A 16923-nucleotide genomic window follows, 5' to 3' on the forward strand; every position below is an offset into this window, starting at 1 on the left:
TCTTAGAAATTTTGTTTGGAATTTTGCTTATCAAAATTGTTTTTGTAAACTTTATACTAAAATGGAAGATTTTTAGTTCTGAAGAACTAATAAGGCTGCAAGCTAGTAATCAAGGTATCTCATGAGAATTTTCTGCTCTGGGGCACCCACTTGACACATAATTTATTTCGATTTTACTCTTAATCTTCAGTACATATTTACTATTTCATAGTTTTTTTCTACTACAGAAATACTAAATTTTAAAGTGATTAAATACAACTATTTATAATTTTTAAAAATTCTGAACTTATTTTAGACTTAGAGAAAAGTTGCAGAAATAGTACAAAGGACTCTTTTCTATCCTTCACTCTGCTTCCCTTAGTAACATCTTACATAACCACAGTATCATTTCCAAGAATAGGAAACTAACATTGCTATAATATTAACCAAACTAAAGAGCTTATTTGAGTTTCACTGATTTTTCTGCTAATGTTCTTTCTGCTATTATAGGATGCTGTCCAGGATTCTACATTGCATTTAGCTGTTTTTTCTCCTTACTCTCTTCTGGTCTATAAATAGTTTCTCAGTATTTCCTTGACTTTTATGACTTCTTATGACTTGACACTTGTGAAGAAGATTGATTATTTTGTAGAATGTCCTTTAGTTTGGGTCTGTCCATTGTTTTCTCATAGCTAGAGCAAGATTGGGCATTTTGGCAAGAATACCACAGAATGACATTGTGTCCTTCACAGTGCATATATCAAGGAACTCGTGGTATCAGTATGCTTTACTATTGGTGATATTTACCTTGATTCTTTGGTGAAAGTGGTATCTGCCAGATGTTTCCAGAGTAAAGTTACAGTTTTAATCAGGGCTCTCCAGAGAACCTATAGGGTGTGTGTGTGTGTGTGTGTGTGTGTGTGTGTGTTCCAAAAGACAGGGAGGGAGGGATGCAAGAGGGGGAGGGAGAGGTTAGGAAGAGAGGAGAGAGAGATTGGTTTATTTTAAGGAATTAACTCATGAGATTGTGGGGGCAGTCTGCAAGGTAGTTCAGCAGGCTGGAGATCCAGGGAAGAACTGATGTTGCAGCTCAAGTCTGAAGGCTGGCTGTCTGCTGGCAGAATTCCCTCTTCTTCTGGGGAGATTAGTTCTGTTTCTGTTAAGACCTTAACTGGATGAGGCAGTCTGCTTTATTCAAAGTTAACAGATGTGAATTGCATCCAAGAAATACCTTTACAGAAGCATCTAGAATAGTGTTTGAGCAAATAAATACCGGGTACTGTGGTCTAGCCAAGTTGACATATAAAATTAACCATCACAATTATCATCTTTCCTCTAAGGACCTTGAAGGAGATACTTTGAGACTATGCTAATAATATCCTATTCCTCCTTAAACTTTCACACACTAATTTTAGTATCTGTTAGTGTGTCTTGTCAACAATATTTATTACTGTGGTGTTTGCCTAATGATGAGTCACATTTTCTTCTTTACTTCTTCATTGAATTGGAATTATGTTGTGAGGAAGCGATGTCTCTTTTTGATTACTTATTTATATCAATATGAATGAGTGTATATTATTTTATTCCATGGGTTAAAATTCCATACTATCATTATTTTGTTGCTCAAATTATTTTAGGTTTCACCTTTAGGATCTCCTTCAGGTAAACTCCTGTATTCTGTTTCTAAGTTTCTGAGTTTCTAAGCTCACCTCTCTTTTTTTTACTCTCTGGAATCATAAGTTATTCCAGGCTCATCTTTTCTTTTCCTTGCTCCAACCTTGGTGCCAGCTACTTCTCATAAAAGTCCCGATTCCTTCTATTGAAGAATGGTGTTTAGAGATCAAGACCAACAAGTTTTTAAGTAGAATTCCTTACTCTCGGAGTTCACTGATAATATCTCGTATCTACATAGGCCCTGATGTAAAGAAGAAAACTGAAGAGGAAGATGTAGAATGTGAAGATGATCTCATTTTAGCATGTCAGCCAGAAACTCCTGCTAAAGCATTGGATTTTGATATCAGTGAAAATCGAACAGGTATAATGTTACTAACTAGTTTCTTTCAAAAAGAGTTGGATAGCAGTATTATGTATTGTTTTTGAAATGGTATAGAAATGTAGTAAACTCTCACATGTTAAGAAATAGTTACTAATTTGTAGAGAATTGAGTTATTTTTTTCCTGCCTGCCGGCCATTTTGGTGTTTGCTGGGTCTGTCAGAATGGTGAGAAAGAAAGAAATTTCTCCCTCCTTCCACCCTTTTCTTTTTGTGACTTTCTAGCGTTTTGAATTAATGATGGGAGAAACTGAAACTAAGAAAAGTTGTGTTAATGTTTTCAATTTACATCCTGTTTTTATATTTCTATTTTGAAATTTTCAGCTGTCTCCTGTTGTCACAGAGTTAAGTTTTAGTCTGTGCTCACAACTATAAATATAATAATTCAAAGTGCAGCCACTGAATTAAAGCTAGTAAAATGCCTTTTAAGATTTTAGTTTTTGCTTAAGCAAATTTGTTCCATAGTCTATAGTAGTCAGCTTATGAATAGATTGATGTGATAAATCAGCTCTATGTTGTGATCAGAAGGTATGTTCCATTTTAGTATCTTAAGATTTTGAATAATAGCATCAGTTTTCTCAAGTCTTTTACAAAAACATGATAGACCAAAGGAAACATTCATTCTCATTGAAGGTAAGGTGTTTCCTATGCATCATACAGTAGGTTTTACCTATTTAATTAATTAATTTTCTATTTTTAAAAAGATTTTATATATTTATTTGAGAGAAGGAGAGCATGAGCAGGGGGAGGGGCAGAAGGAGAAGTAGACTCCCTATGGAGCAGAGGGAGAGAGAGAAGCAGAGGACCAGGGAGCCCAATAGAGGGCTTACTCCATCCTAAAACTCTGAGATCAGCTGCTGAGCCACCCAGGCACCCCTACACCGGAGCTTTTAAATAATACTATGAGATTTTAAAGTTCTTGCATGATATTTGAAGACTAGCAAGGGGATACACAGGAAGAGAAAGAGTGGGGTCTTCGAAGAGAAAGAGTGGGGGAGAAGACCCAGGACTCCCTCTCCTGCTTTAGTCTCACATTTTATTCACTTGTGTATTTGTGGATTTGGCATAAGATTTCTTTTGGGAAACAGGATCCAGTATTAAAATAAAAAGAGTAAAAATCGTAATCACGATAAGCAGTATCTGGTTCCTGTTGACCTCAGTACTGCTCTAGTATAGTGGTCACGGTTCGTTCAAGAAGAGGACGCTCTCAGGGGCACCTGGGTGGCTCAGTGGGTTAAAGCCTCTGCCTTCGGCTCAGGTCATGATCCCAGGGTCCTGGGATCGGGCCCCACATCAGGCTCTCTGCTCCGCAGGGAGCCTGCTTCCTCCTCTCTCTCTGCCTGCATCTCTGCCTAGTTGTGATTTCTCTCTGTCAAATAAATAAAATAAAAAAAAAAAAAAAAAAAAAGGACGCTCTCAGAAGAAAGGCAAAAGTCCCTCATAAACTTGGTTTCTTGTCCTAGTCCTGTCACAAACCAGTGCAGTGAGGTTGGACAAGCTGTTTAAAGCCGTCGAGAAATATTTGTACATGTGTTAGTTGAAGTAGTTCATTAATTGTAAGGCAAGCTGACTAGTTAAGATTTAACAGATCAGTGAATAGAAATAGGAAATAATTTCAGTTCTTTTTCCTGAATAACTTTGGATCCTAAATGAGGCAGATGTAGCAGCCAGGATGGTTGGTAAGTTTCTCAACAGAGTGAAGAGTAAATTAGTGGTCTTTTTTTTTTTTTTAAGATTTTATTTATTTATTTGACAGACAGAGATCATAAGTAGGCAGAGAGGCAGGCAGAGAGAGAGAGAGGAAGAGAAGCAGGCTCCCTGCCAAGCAGAGAGCCTGATGCAGGCCTTGATCCCAGGACCCTCCCTGGGATCATGACCTGAGCTGAAGGCAGAGGCTTTAACCCACTGAGCCAACCAGGTGCCCCTAAATTAGTGGTTCTTAAACTTGTTTAAGAAGCAGAATAACTCGAAATCGTGATACTCCCTGCAATACCAATTTGGTATATTCTTGATATAGTCAATCCTATGAAGTAGGAACAGTTTTATTAGTAAAAGATGTTACATTACAGCTATACAAAATAAAGTCCTAGGTTTTCCAACAGTTTATGCTACTGTAACAGCCCAGGATTTTAGTCCTAACCCACCTCTGGGTGACCTTGGCAGGTGAAAATCATTTTCAAGTCAAGTAGTCTAATCTTATTTATAATTATTTGGAAACTTTTTGCTTAAAATTATAATAGACAACTATTAATGGTTATAGGAGTTGATTTGCCGTATAATTTACATCTCTTCCCTAGCTCCCTTCCCCACCCTCTGCCCACACCATTGTCAATTTTTCAGTATTTGAATGTGAGAATTTTAAAGATAAAATACAATTCTTTAAATTTATAGAAATAGAAGAATTACCTCCGATTGATCATGGCATTCCTATTACAGACCGAAGAAGTACTTTTCAGGCGCACTTGGCTCCAGTAGTTTGTCCCAAACAGGTAAAGTTACTGTGTCCAGCTCACTTTGATGTTGTTTCACCAAAGTAATTCAAGTAATGGTTTTGCAATAATATCCTTATTTTTGCTATTGCTTTTAATTTTCATGTAAGATAAAAATTTTTTGCTCATTTTCCTACCCCTAAGTTACTGTGAATCATGGAAGATTTATTTCTATTTGTCACCACTTTCAAAATTGTACCCAAATTCTAATTAGGGCTTAACCCTATAATGGATTTTCAAACAAGAAAAACCCATTGGGTGGAAAATTATGATGCTTAATGGCTTGTTAAAAAGAATTATTTGTCCTATTGTGTGGGAGTTCTTCAAAACTGCGTGGGTTCCATAGATGCCCAAGGTAGAGGTTAGTGGACAGACTGGCTGATCAGAGTCTTCCTAACATGAATTCCTTTTTGTTCAGCCTCCTGACCTTAGGTCACCTGGCTCCCACCCAAGGATATCAAATGGGAGACTTTTCAGTCACAAACTATAACAATCTATAAAGTTAAATTACCAACAACAAAAGTGTCATTAATTAACATAGATTTTAATCTTTAGTCTCTTCCCTTTGGTTTCTGCAGCTCCTCTACTCTAAGCTCTTCTAAGCCCCGACCTCCAGGGATACAGTTCTTTGTATCAGGCCTCACTTTTACTCTCTTCTGGTCTCTAGAAGAGAAAATTCTTCTCTGCATTAACTAGTGCTCAAGATAACAGCTTTTGGTGCAGGCTTCTGGCTCTTTGTCTCAGCGACTCTATTTTGCCCTGGGTGGTTGCCCAAAATCTTGTTGCCAGGGTCTTCATTAGACATTTTGTTCTGAATCTGTTCATCCTGGATCCTCTTTCTTTTTCTGATTATACTAATTTAGACTTAGTGGATTATAATTTGTGAGAGCTTAAATAAATCTTCGACATCATTCTCTACTTTATTGATCAGCAATCTGAGAACCTAAAATATTAAAAATGATAAACAGAAGACTGCACAGTTTCTGACTCAAATTGAAGTCCGTAGCTGCAGCTCAGTTTTCCCTGCCTCCAGGATTTCTTCTGTATTCTTTGCCTGTTAACTTTCTGAAAGGTCTGGCCACGTGTCACTATCCCCAACCCTGAGTATTTGAGTATTTCCATTGTCTACAAGGAAAAACCTGAACTCATTATACAGGGCCCTTTATTATAGGATCCTAGCTTTATCATTCTTGATACAATGTCTTTTGTCATCTCATTCATACTCTAAACAGTTTCTACATAAAGCTATTGGTCACTTCCAGAACCGTTCTCTTTTATGTCCCTGGTAGGGTTACCAGATAAAATATAGGATACCTTTAAATTAGAATTTCAGGTAAACATTACTGTACAGGACATACTAATAATAAAATTATTTGTGGTTTGCTTGAAATTCCAATCTAACTGAGCATCCTTTATGTTTTATTTGCTAAATCTGCTAGATTTGCACACACAGTGTCCTCTGAATGGAATGGCTTCTTCCTGCCTCACCCCTTTCTTCTCTTTTGATGCAAAAGAGATTGCCCCTCATCTTTCAGGACCTGGCTCATGTTACCGCCTCTATAAACCTTAGATGACTCCCAGAGAGCATTTTGGTTTTATATCTGGAACATACCATTATTTTGTATCTGTCACATTGGATACATTAAACCTGGTGAATTTTCAGAGCTCATTTTAAAAAATGGTCATATTTACATTTAAAATTCTTTACATGGGTAAAAATTTTCATATATAAGTACCTATGACATGGTTAGTGCTCAAATATTTATTGATATTTGGTGCTCAAACATACCGGTTCTGGAGGCCATCCTGACCCCTCTCCATCAGCTCCAGTAAAGCCTTACCTGTGGCTTTGAAGAAAAAAAAAAATACCAGGTCTATAATTTTTATACCAATTAAGAGTACCAGTTTCTGCCTCTAAAATGAGGAGAAAACTTTGGAAATGGCTTTTTCAGAGCATTCTGGATTCTTTAAATCACTGTTTCAGTACAATATTTTATCAATATACTTTAAGATACTTTTCTAGCATATATTTGTAAACCAAATAAAAAGTATACAGTAGTTTATTTATATTACTGCTGTTTTTAAGGTGAAAATGGTTCTTGCCAAATTGTATGAGAATAAGAAAATAGCTAGTGCCACCCACAACATCTATGCGTACCGGTGAGTGATCATCACAATTTTAGGAATGTTCCATTTGTAAAAAATGGGGGAAACTGATGCATGATTTTTAAAAATAACAACTACTTTGTGGGATTTTTTTTTCCTTTATAAAACTAATGATCATATATAGAATATTTGGAAGCTGCAGACGAGGAAAAAAAAGAATTAGAGGGGAAATCAGCCATTTTCTGCCGTTAAATATAACAGATAATAATTTGATATATTTTGATGATATATTGTTACATTTTCTTTCTGTCTTCTACGCAAAGTTTATTTTTTCAGTGCATTACCCTACTATCCTGTTTCTTTCTTAACAAAACCATTTTTCCATGTTGTTACAATTGCTTTATAAACATTATTGTAATGGCTGTGTAATATTTCTTTGAGGCTCTATACCATTATTTATTTAACCATTTACTTTTTGTTCAGTTTTTCATATTTTTCGCTGTCATAGAAAATAGTCCTCTGAACACCTTTTTTATTCATTTTAGATATTCAGGATAGGTTCTGGTTGGTTACTTCAGATTCTTTTTTTTGAATTGAAATGGGCATATAATTTAAAAAGAAGAAAGAATAGTTTCTTAGAAGTAGAATTATCAAAAAGTATGAGTGTTTTTGAAACTCTTGATGCATACTGCCAAATTTTATCCCAAGTTTTTCTTTAAAACCAATTTATACTCCCATTAGCAGTGAATTAAGTGTGTTTCTTTTTACTATATGCCTTTTAGCTTTGAATACTAAGGTTTAATACAAATCTTTGCTGGTGTGTTAGTAAGGAGAGGAAAAGCATATTTCTAAATATGCAGATTAATACAGACTTACAAGAACAGAGTTCAGAACTGAAAATAATTGGAATATAAACATAGAGACAGTGCAAATTTAAAATGTGATCGAGAATATTGTTAAGATCTAGTCTATCTGAAACTCAGGAAACTAAAAAAAAAAATCTATCACTTTGGATAGGTGAGTTTTTAATATTACTAAGTCACATTAGTTTACGTGCCAAAACTTACAGAAGACTAGTTGTTATATAATTCACTACTTACTGGAGTATTGGTGGACAGAATTTAGATGTTTTGTTTCTGGGTTTAGGGTCATCAGTATAGAAATGAGTGATCAGAGTGTGCTTGCTCGCAGTGATTAGAATGTGCTGTGGAGGTATTAATAGCCATTCATTCATTCATGCCATGTGTTTATTGAGTGCCTACTATATGCCAAATGCTTTACAGAAGTTAATTCTGATTATTTCAGCAACTCTGCCCTTGCAGATAGCTTAACTTTTTCAAGATTACATGGTTGTTAATGGGTAGACCTGAGTTTGATAAACTAATTTCATTTCTCTCTAGTTTATGCCTACGTAGCTGTGTGGCTGCACCTTCAACAATAGCTGGCCATAATGTTGATCTTAATTATCAAAAAGTTAGATAATATGTCAGATATTCTATTTCAGGCCCCACATTTTGGGGTATTTAAGTTCCTGTGAGTATTTTTATAGTTTTGCTTGCATATTAATAGATGGTGAGCTATCACTTCTCACAAATTTCAGCATGACTACATGCAGCAGCCCCTCCAGCTCGCTCCTTTGTAAGTGACACTTAGGGGTGAAAGAGCTGAGCTTGTCAGAATTGTGTGTCACCCAAGAGTAAAGAGGCACAAAGTGGAGGCTTAAAGGACCCCACTGGAAATAAAATAAAGGACCTTTATTTGGTACATGGACTTTGTGTTGTGTATTTTGAATGCTTAGGATCCTTTTAAGGTGACTTCCTGGTTCTGGGGCTGTGTTCCTGCTTTGGAGTTAAGGGGCAGTCTTCAAGCCGCTGGCGCTAGTGCTGGCACACACAGCTGTAGGATATGGCATCATTATCTTCCTGGCATGTGAGGAAAAAGTGAAAATGTCCATGGGATTTCATTTTTTAAAAACCTAACAGTACTGACTTATAACTTCAATTTTCTTCATTGGTTTCATAAAATTACAGTGTTAGATTATAATTACAGTCTAATATAAACCAACTGCTGACTCCTTTTTGCTTTAAATTTGCCATGTGAAATGTTGTCTAGTGGTACTGTTTTCTTGGAACGAGGTCAACTCTAATAACAGAGCCTGGTCATAGTAGGTGGGCAATAAATATTTACTGAGTGAATGAATGGAAAGATAGGTTGAAGGATGAACGAGTGAATGAATGAACATGATTGCTATAATAAATATGAATATATAATAAATAAATGAATATGTTTGCTGTAATTGACCTAGGTATATAGATATGGTAGTACCAGGCTTTTTATAGCCACAGCTGGAAAGATATCTTTGGTGCATTTGCCTTGTCCTAGATGGTATCATTTCTTAGGGGCCTAAGAAATCCACCTTAACTGGCACCGTTTCCTTTTTATATCTCACACTTACTCATCATGCTTATTCTGCTGCAGTGTAGCCCTACATTATTCCAGACGTGAACTTTCTAGATAATTTAAATAAGTAAAAATAACTTGTTTTATCTCTGATACTGATAACCAACCAGGGGACAAGTTACAGAGAAAATAAATCTTACAGTTCTTAGTATGGGGAGGATAGAGAAATGTTTGATGGCCAGAATAAGATGTGAGAAAGGTATAAAATGTTCATTTATGTTGATTTTGTCACCTCTATCTTTTTTATATCCTTTTTGTCTCACTAGCTCTTAGGCTCTTTGAAGACAGGAGTAAGCTACTTATCTCTTGTGTACCATTTCATAGTGCCTACTATGTATAAGGCTTCTATACAATAAGTTCTCGGTAAATGTTTCTCAGTCACTGCTCTCTGTAACCTTATAGCTTCAAGGTTAAATGAAGTGTCACATGTGTAAACTCACCTTCCCATAATCAGCATTTCTCATTTAAAGGAGGCATCCTTGATTCCTAGCCTTCCCAAATACAAACAATGAAATATACCAGATTATGAATAATCAGTGAAAATATGTCTAATTTATAGCTGAAGAAGAATTTTTTTTGACAAATATGCTGTTTTTGGAAGTAAATTGATTGCAGCAAGTATGAAGTTGTAACTCTTAGTGCAGTATTTTGGGGTTTCAAAGTGTAACACTGTTTTATGTATTTCTAGAATATATTGTGAGGATAAACAGACCTTCTTACAGGACTGTGAGGATGATGGGGAGACAGCAGCTGGTGGGCGTCTTCTGCATCTCATGGAGGTAAGTGTAAGTTAAACCCTGTTAGTACTGTTCTCTGCACCATAAAACTTTTCAATGAAACAAACTCCATTTAGGGAATCAGTAAATCAGTTAGGCTGTGTAACGTGAAATTTATATGGGTGAATTTGTAGTTAATTTTTAAATACTGATTGAGAGAAACTTTTAACCACTTGATAAGGGGCAGAAAGCACAGCGTTAGTAACAAGTGCTGTGCTTTGAAGCTCCGTCAGTCATAGACGATAAAAGATTATCTACAGCTTTAGGGAAGTATCTCCTTTTTGTTTCTCGATAGTGTCCTCCCTGTTTCCTCTGTTCTGTCTCTGTGCAGTTCCTGTTAGTTGGGTGTTATTGGACCATCTGGATAGACCCAGAATGTTGCTTTTTTATTAAGTTGTCCATCTCATCACCTTATGTTTTAAGACATTTTCTTACCTCTCTTCCAAGATTTCCATTGAATTTTTAAAAATGTTTAGCAGTCATGTATTTAAGTTTTAAGAATTCTTTCTTCTTGGGGTGCCTGGCTGGCTAAGTCAGAAAAGCATGCGACTCTTGACCTTAGGATCATGGGTTCGAGCCCCATATTGGGTGTAGAGATTACTTATAAATAAATAAACATTAAAAAATAAGAAATAAGAGTTCGTCTCCATTTTTCTTTTTTTATCGTGTAGTGTTTTGACTTTATGGATACAGTATCTTCTAAAATTTTTCTGAGTATGCTAGAGTTTCTTCTTTTTTTAAGATGTTCTCTCCCTTAAATTTTTCCTGGTCCATTTCAGTTTATCTTGTCATTTCTCTTTCATGCTGCTGGACTTTCTTTATCTGTATGGTAGTCATTTTTAAGACTAGATTTGTTTTTTTTCTTAAGGTAGTTGCTGTAGTTTCTTCTGTTACTGTATGTGGAGGTTAGTTTTCTAGACTGGCCATTCAGGGCACCTGGGTGGCTCAGTCAGTTAGGCGTCTGCCTTTGGCTTAGTTTATGATCTCAGTGTCCTGGGATCAAGCCCCGCATCAGGCTCTCTGCTTAGCAGGGAGTCTGCTTCTCCCTTTCCTTTTGCCTGCTGCTCTGCTTACTTGTGCTCTCTCTCTCTCTAATAAATAAAATCTTTAAAAAAAAAAAATAGGCCATTCCTTGATAGGAAGGTATGCTGTGTGTGGTCAGGCCTATAGATTGGTGGGCTTCAAGTTAAGAGCAGCATTTGACAGGTGTCAAACTGAGAAAGACCTTGCTGGTGGGCACTGGCAATTATTCATGCAACCCTTCCAGTGGTTTGTTCAGAAGTAGGTTTTGGTTGTTTGGCTTAGGGGCAAGAGGCTGCTTAAACTGAGCTATTCTGGTTGAATTCATGAAGAACTAAAATGCTACCTGCATGATCTCCCCTTCACTCTACCAGGTTGCTCCCAAATTTGGAATTCGAGGACACTGTGGAGCAGTGTTTGCTTTCTAAATTCCCTTCTTATTCAACATTCTATGACCTGAATGTTAGGAATCTCACTCGGCTCACTTATGGGGTTCTGCATTAAAGTTGCGGGGAAATGTTATATGCAATTTTGTATGCGGGTTTTTTCATTCTCCTTTAAAACTTGAATTCGTATGTGTCTACGTGTGTATCTAATTATGCTTCTGAAAATAACAGATTTTGAATGTGAGAAATGTCATGGTGGTAGTGTCACGCTGGTATGGAGGAATCCTACTAGGACCAGATCGCTTTAAACATATCAACAACTGTGCCAGAAACATACTAGTGGAGAGGAACTACACAAATTCACCGGTGAGTGGTTATTGAGATTATATAGTTTCTGACCACTGCCTATGAAAAAAAAAAAAGAAAAAATTAAGAATGAATCAAAATGTTTGAGGGATGCCTGGGTGGCTCAGTTGGTAAGTGTCTGCCTTCACCTTAGGTCATGATCCCAGCCAGGATCCTGAGATGGAGCCCCATGTCAGGCTCCCTGCTCAGCAGGGAGTCTGCTTCTCCCTCTCCCTCTGCCCCCACACTCTCCCATGCGCATTCATGTTCTTTCTCTCTCTTTAATAAATGAATAAAATCTTAAAAAAAAAAAAAGAAAGAAAAGAAAGAATGTTTGTGGTGCACTGGAAAAACCTTTGAACTAGGAAATTGTGGGCTTAGGTTCTATTCAGAACAGTGTGACTGGCCGGTTGTGTAAACTTGGGCAGATCACTTCATCTCTTGGAGCCTTATTTCATAGATTCATACAGAATTTTATAAAACCCTTAAAGACCAATTTTCATGCTCTAAAATTGAGGCTGGGAGAGGTTGTGTAGCTCATGCTACAATGAACTAGATGTTCTTTAATAGTGTATAAAATTCTGATATTCCCTGTTAGTATCAGAACACCTTCCCTCTCCCTTGGCATGCATTGGGAGGCCTGCCTTTATACTTTGAAATTTTTTTGTTTTGTATTTGATAAGCAAGTTTAAGTTTGTTGCCTTCCTTTGAAAAAGGAAAAATAGATTAAATAACATCCAAATTATTCGAATGTAGATCTGTTAGATAAGTGAGTGTTTTCCTTGACTACCCTTGATTATTTTGGAAATATTAAAATAGACTACAAGTGAAAGTGCCCTATAAAACAGAAAGATGATATAAATGGAAGTAATAATACTTTCATTCTTATACATGTTCTGTATGATTAGACTAAAGTTTCCTAAGCCAGTTTCTTCATATAAATGGGGAGATACTAGATTGATATTTATGTCTTTTATAGGAGGAATCATCTAAGGCTTTGGGAAAGAACAAAAAAGTAAGAAAAGACAAGAAGAGGAGTGAACATTAATACCTAAAATTATACGACAGGTTAATATACCTATCAGAGGGAATATTGTGCAGAGAGGATCCTGGACTGCTCAAGTTGGCCAAACCATTGTGGACACCAGCGCTATCTTTTCTTCTTTGGTTGTATCGTCTGCCAAAAATAGAGAACTTGTGATATATTCATGTGTATTTCAGGCTGATTCAGAAGAATTAATTTGAACTTAATTTCATGTAATTGAGGAAGGTAACAGTTGCCCAGGGCAGTACCTGAATTAACTGTCCATTTCAGTACTTGTCAAGTGCCTTTGTTAGGTGGGGAAGAAATGTCTCGAGAGGAGTATAAATACCTGGTATCTTGTCGTTGGGATTCTCATTATGTTAAATGAATATTGCCTTTGACTGCTCTTTACGGCTTATTGGAATAGGAGCTCATGGCAGATTGATCTTGGAGAGTTTCTTCTTGTGATTTTGGTTCACAGTAAGTCACCTTTCATTTTATAGTGTTCATCATTGAGTAATGATTAAGCAAAAATCCAGGAGTATCCATCTGTAGTTATGTGCTGAAGTGATAATTTGTCTGCCAGATTTGTTTGCATAAGTGTTATGCTTCCGTTTCTGTTGCATATTGGTGATTGTGAACTTTCAAAATGTGACTTTTCTAACCTCTACTTTTTTTGTTTAATTCTTGTAATGTGAAGCAGTAGATAGGGAGTGTCAGTAGTTTTCTCCCGTCCCTGAAATATGTTAGTGTAATATTCTGTTTCTGTTTTTTTTTTTAACATCCTGGAAGTACCTTTCTCCTGATCTTCATTAAGGAATTAGGACGACGCTAGAAGCTCTGCCGCAGTTAATGGGGCATTTATAGAAGGGGATAGAGGTGGGGAAAGCCACACTGGTGTGGGTAACACGTCATCCGGTGGTTATGTAAGTGTGACGCATGATTTCATCTACATTCCAGCCATCTTTCTCAACTCCATGACTTTGCGGAGAAAAGGAACAAATGTTTTGACTGGGAAAAACAAAATCCCTCTTTTTTTCCGTGATTACCAGATCTCCCTTAATATCAGTGTTTATGTTCCTTCTTTGATCTGTAAGTTATGCCCTTTACCTCTACGCATCTAGACAATACAGTTATCTTTGAGATATAGCAGTAAGCTATTAGCTGTTCCCCCTTTAGATATGATTGCAAACAGTTATTGAAAGTTATTGATTGCAGATTTGTCTGGGATTCTCTTCCAAGGGCAGGGAACAGAAGTTCGGAGGCAACTTGGAATGGTGCTTGCATCATGGAGAGCATCACAGAAGAGCTGACACAGATACTCTTTCTCTGTTCCCTTGCTGTCTTGCCTTTGAAAGACCCAACATCCTTATTTGGTATTTCTAGTAATCTAGTAAATGGCTTTACACTAGGATGGATTCTGAGAAATAAAATCCAAATCATATTTGTTGTAAATATGTCTAATGCTGCCGGTAATTAGTAGTTATCAGAGGATGTCCTAGATTTATTTAGACACTTACCTCAGATTCCACGAAAAGTTAAGTAGCTCCGGTTAAGAAGTTGAAATCCATTACTTAACATTAACTTCACAATTTTGGCATATCTGACCTGTGAAAGAAGATATGAAACAGGAAGAATTTTGTGCTGCTGAGAAATTGAGTTAATTTTTCTATAACACCAAATTTGAATTCTTGCTGTTTCATCTCACAGTTATTTAGGTCTTTATATAAAAGACCTTATATCTGTGATCTCATTTGCCCTTATTTTAAAAAAAGCCTTATTTGTGCTTCTTTCTACAAAATTATTAGCCACATTTTCCTGTTTAAAAAACCCAATCTTCTTTGCCCAAAGGCAGTTAGCTAGTAGGGAGAGATCCCAAAGTCTCCAATTCTGAAATCTGAGTTATTTATATTTGTATTCAACCATTATGGACCCCCAACTAATGATAGCATCTTTTCTCTATTTAAAATTTTCTCTATTAGAGGATTTTCAGATTCTCCAAACAATAATTTTCTATAGCAAGATCTATGCTATGGCATATTTTATAGTATATTGTATTAGTTAAAAATATTCTCCATATGCCAGTATGTAAGAGCAAGTAGCATCTACTTTTTAAATGGGAAAAGCAGTATGATTTGGAGGTATGTATCATGAAACAGGATCTATTTGAAAAGAATTGTATCAAGCTAATCACACCCAAGAAAGACTAGCATGAAGCAGATACTATTTGGAGGGCAGGTGAAATTTACTGGAAAAATTGTATAATCACTTCTAATTCTACTCTCTAGAGATAACCATTATTAACATTTGCTATGTACATCCTTCTATTTTTTTCCTATGCTTGATTTTGTATATATGGCTATTTTTCTTTCCATAAAATGGTATTAAACTGTATATACTGTTTTGTATCCTGCATATTTCATATAGAAGTATATTGTTAACATTTTCCCATGTCAATAAATATTCTTCTATGGCTTAGTTTCTTATGGCTACATTGTATTCTATCTTCTGGGTATATCATGATATACTAACTAGTCCCCCCATGTTTCCAATTCTTAAGTTTTTTCAAATTTTTCACTTAACTAACTGAAATACTAAATCATGTACAGATTTTTTTTTGGTATTTATCTCTGATTATTTTCTTAGGAAAAATTCCTAGAAATGGGATTTCCTCATCAAACATTTATTTACACATTCCTTTTTTTTTTTTTTTTAAGATTTTATTTATTTATTCATGAGAGAGAGAGATGCAGAGGGAGAAGCAGGCTCCCCACTGAGCAGTACTCGACCCCAGGCCCCCGGATCATGACCTGAAGCAGACGCTTAACCATCTGAGCCACCCAGGCTCCCCATTTATACATTCTAATAGCTTGATTGGTTTGGCCAAACTGCTCTCCAAAAAAGGTACTGCCATCAGCGTTGTGTTAGAAGATACTTGGGATATGGGAGATATGGGAAAATAGAGATTCTGGCAAATAAAACTACCACTATCTTTTTTTAAATTGATCTTTTTTTTTGTTTTGAAAAAATTATAGATTTCACTAGAAGTTGTAAAAATACTCTGCTTTCCCTGCTGGTAACATCTAACATCTAACTATAGTATGTTTATCAAAACCAAGAAATATATTGTGCCTGCAAGTTCTTTATTGGGTATGTGATTTGCAAATAATCCTCTCGCATTTTGTTGCTTGTCTTTTATTTCTCTCTCTCTCTCTCTCTTTTGTCCTTTTATTCATTCCCTGACAGTGTTTTTCATGGAGTAAAAGTGTTTAATTTTGAAGAGATGTAATTCACCTTTTTTTTTTGTTGTTAATCATGTTTCTGGAGTTACGTCTTTGCCGTTGCTTACCCCCAGGCCATGAAGATCTCCTTTCTCTTTTTAACGTTTAAGAGGTTTTTTGGTTTTGTTTTGTTTTTCATTTAGATCTATTGTGCATTTTTAGTTAAATTTTAATTAGATATAAGCTTTAATTTGCAGTTCATTTTTGTGCACATGGATATCCGATTATAGAAGTGATTGATTTTTTAAATTAAACTTCTTATGATGAATTTTCACAAAGTAAACAGTTATATAAAGCACTTCAGTTGGAAGAAAGGACAGTACCAGCACCACAGACCTCCCCCCTTGTGTCTTATTCTACATTAGCTGCTCTCCCCCTTTGCCAAGTAACCACCTCCCTCCCTGACTGGATATAGGACTGAACAATTTGTTGAGGTAAGACTGTAGAATATATAAAAGAAAAATGCCTGTAGGTTTATGAAACATTTAGAGAACTAAGACAGTAGTATAGATAAAGTAGGCATCAATGTTGACTCTTTGGGGAACCTTTTCTTCCTTTAAGCCCACTATTTTCCATTTTTTTGTTTTATCTATGTCTGATTCTGTAGTAACAATGCTTAAAAACTAATAGGAACCACTGGATCTGACACCACAAGCACAGGCAAGGAAAGTAAAACTAAGATAAATCAGACTACTTCTTTGCATCAAAGAAGACAATCAACAGAGTGAAAAGGCAACCCATGGAATGGGAGAAAATATTTGCAAATCATGTACCTGGTAAAGGAGTTGATATCCAGAATATAGAGAACTCCTAAAATTCAACACCCCCTCCCCCAAAAACAACAACAACAAAAAACCCAATATAAAATTGGGCAAAGTACTTGAATAGGTATTTATCCGTAGACTATATACAAAATGGCACATGAACCAATGCCAACATCATTAATCTTCAGGAAAATCCAAATCAAAACCATAATGAGAAATCCCATCATAATCATTAAGATAG

At 36.0% G+C, this 16923-nt stretch overlaps 1 protein-coding gene across 2 annotated transcripts in view; it reads left to right on the forward strand.

Annotated features, from left to right (window-relative positions):
• Positions 1-15153, forward strand: part of IMPACT (impact RWD domain protein) — a 29545-nt gene extending 14392 nt beyond the window's left edge. The window contains exons 6-11 of one of the 2 annotated variants that reach the window (XM_046025580.1): positions 1892-2014; positions 4468-4520; positions 6607-6680; positions 9775-9865; positions 11500-11634; positions 12593-15153. In XM_046025580.1, coding sequence (XP_045881536.1) covers positions 1892-2014; positions 4468-4520; positions 6607-6680; positions 9775-9865; positions 11500-11634; positions 12593-12661 — 545 coding nt within the window. In that variant the 3' untranslated portion in view covers positions 12662-15153. Of the gene's footprint in view, positions 1-1891; positions 2015-4422; positions 4521-6606; positions 6681-9774; positions 9866-11499; positions 11635-12592 lie in introns of both variants that reach the window. The other variant, XM_046025579.1, reaches the window with a different exon arrangement.
• Positions 15154-16923: the final 1770 nt, after the last annotated feature.

This window comes from Meles meles, chromosome 12 (assembly GCF_922984935.1).
Source record: "Meles meles chromosome 12, mMelMel3.1 paternal haplotype, whole genome shotgun sequence".
Classification (NCBI taxonomy): domain Eukaryota; kingdom Metazoa; phylum Chordata; class Mammalia; order Carnivora; family Mustelidae; genus Meles; species Meles meles.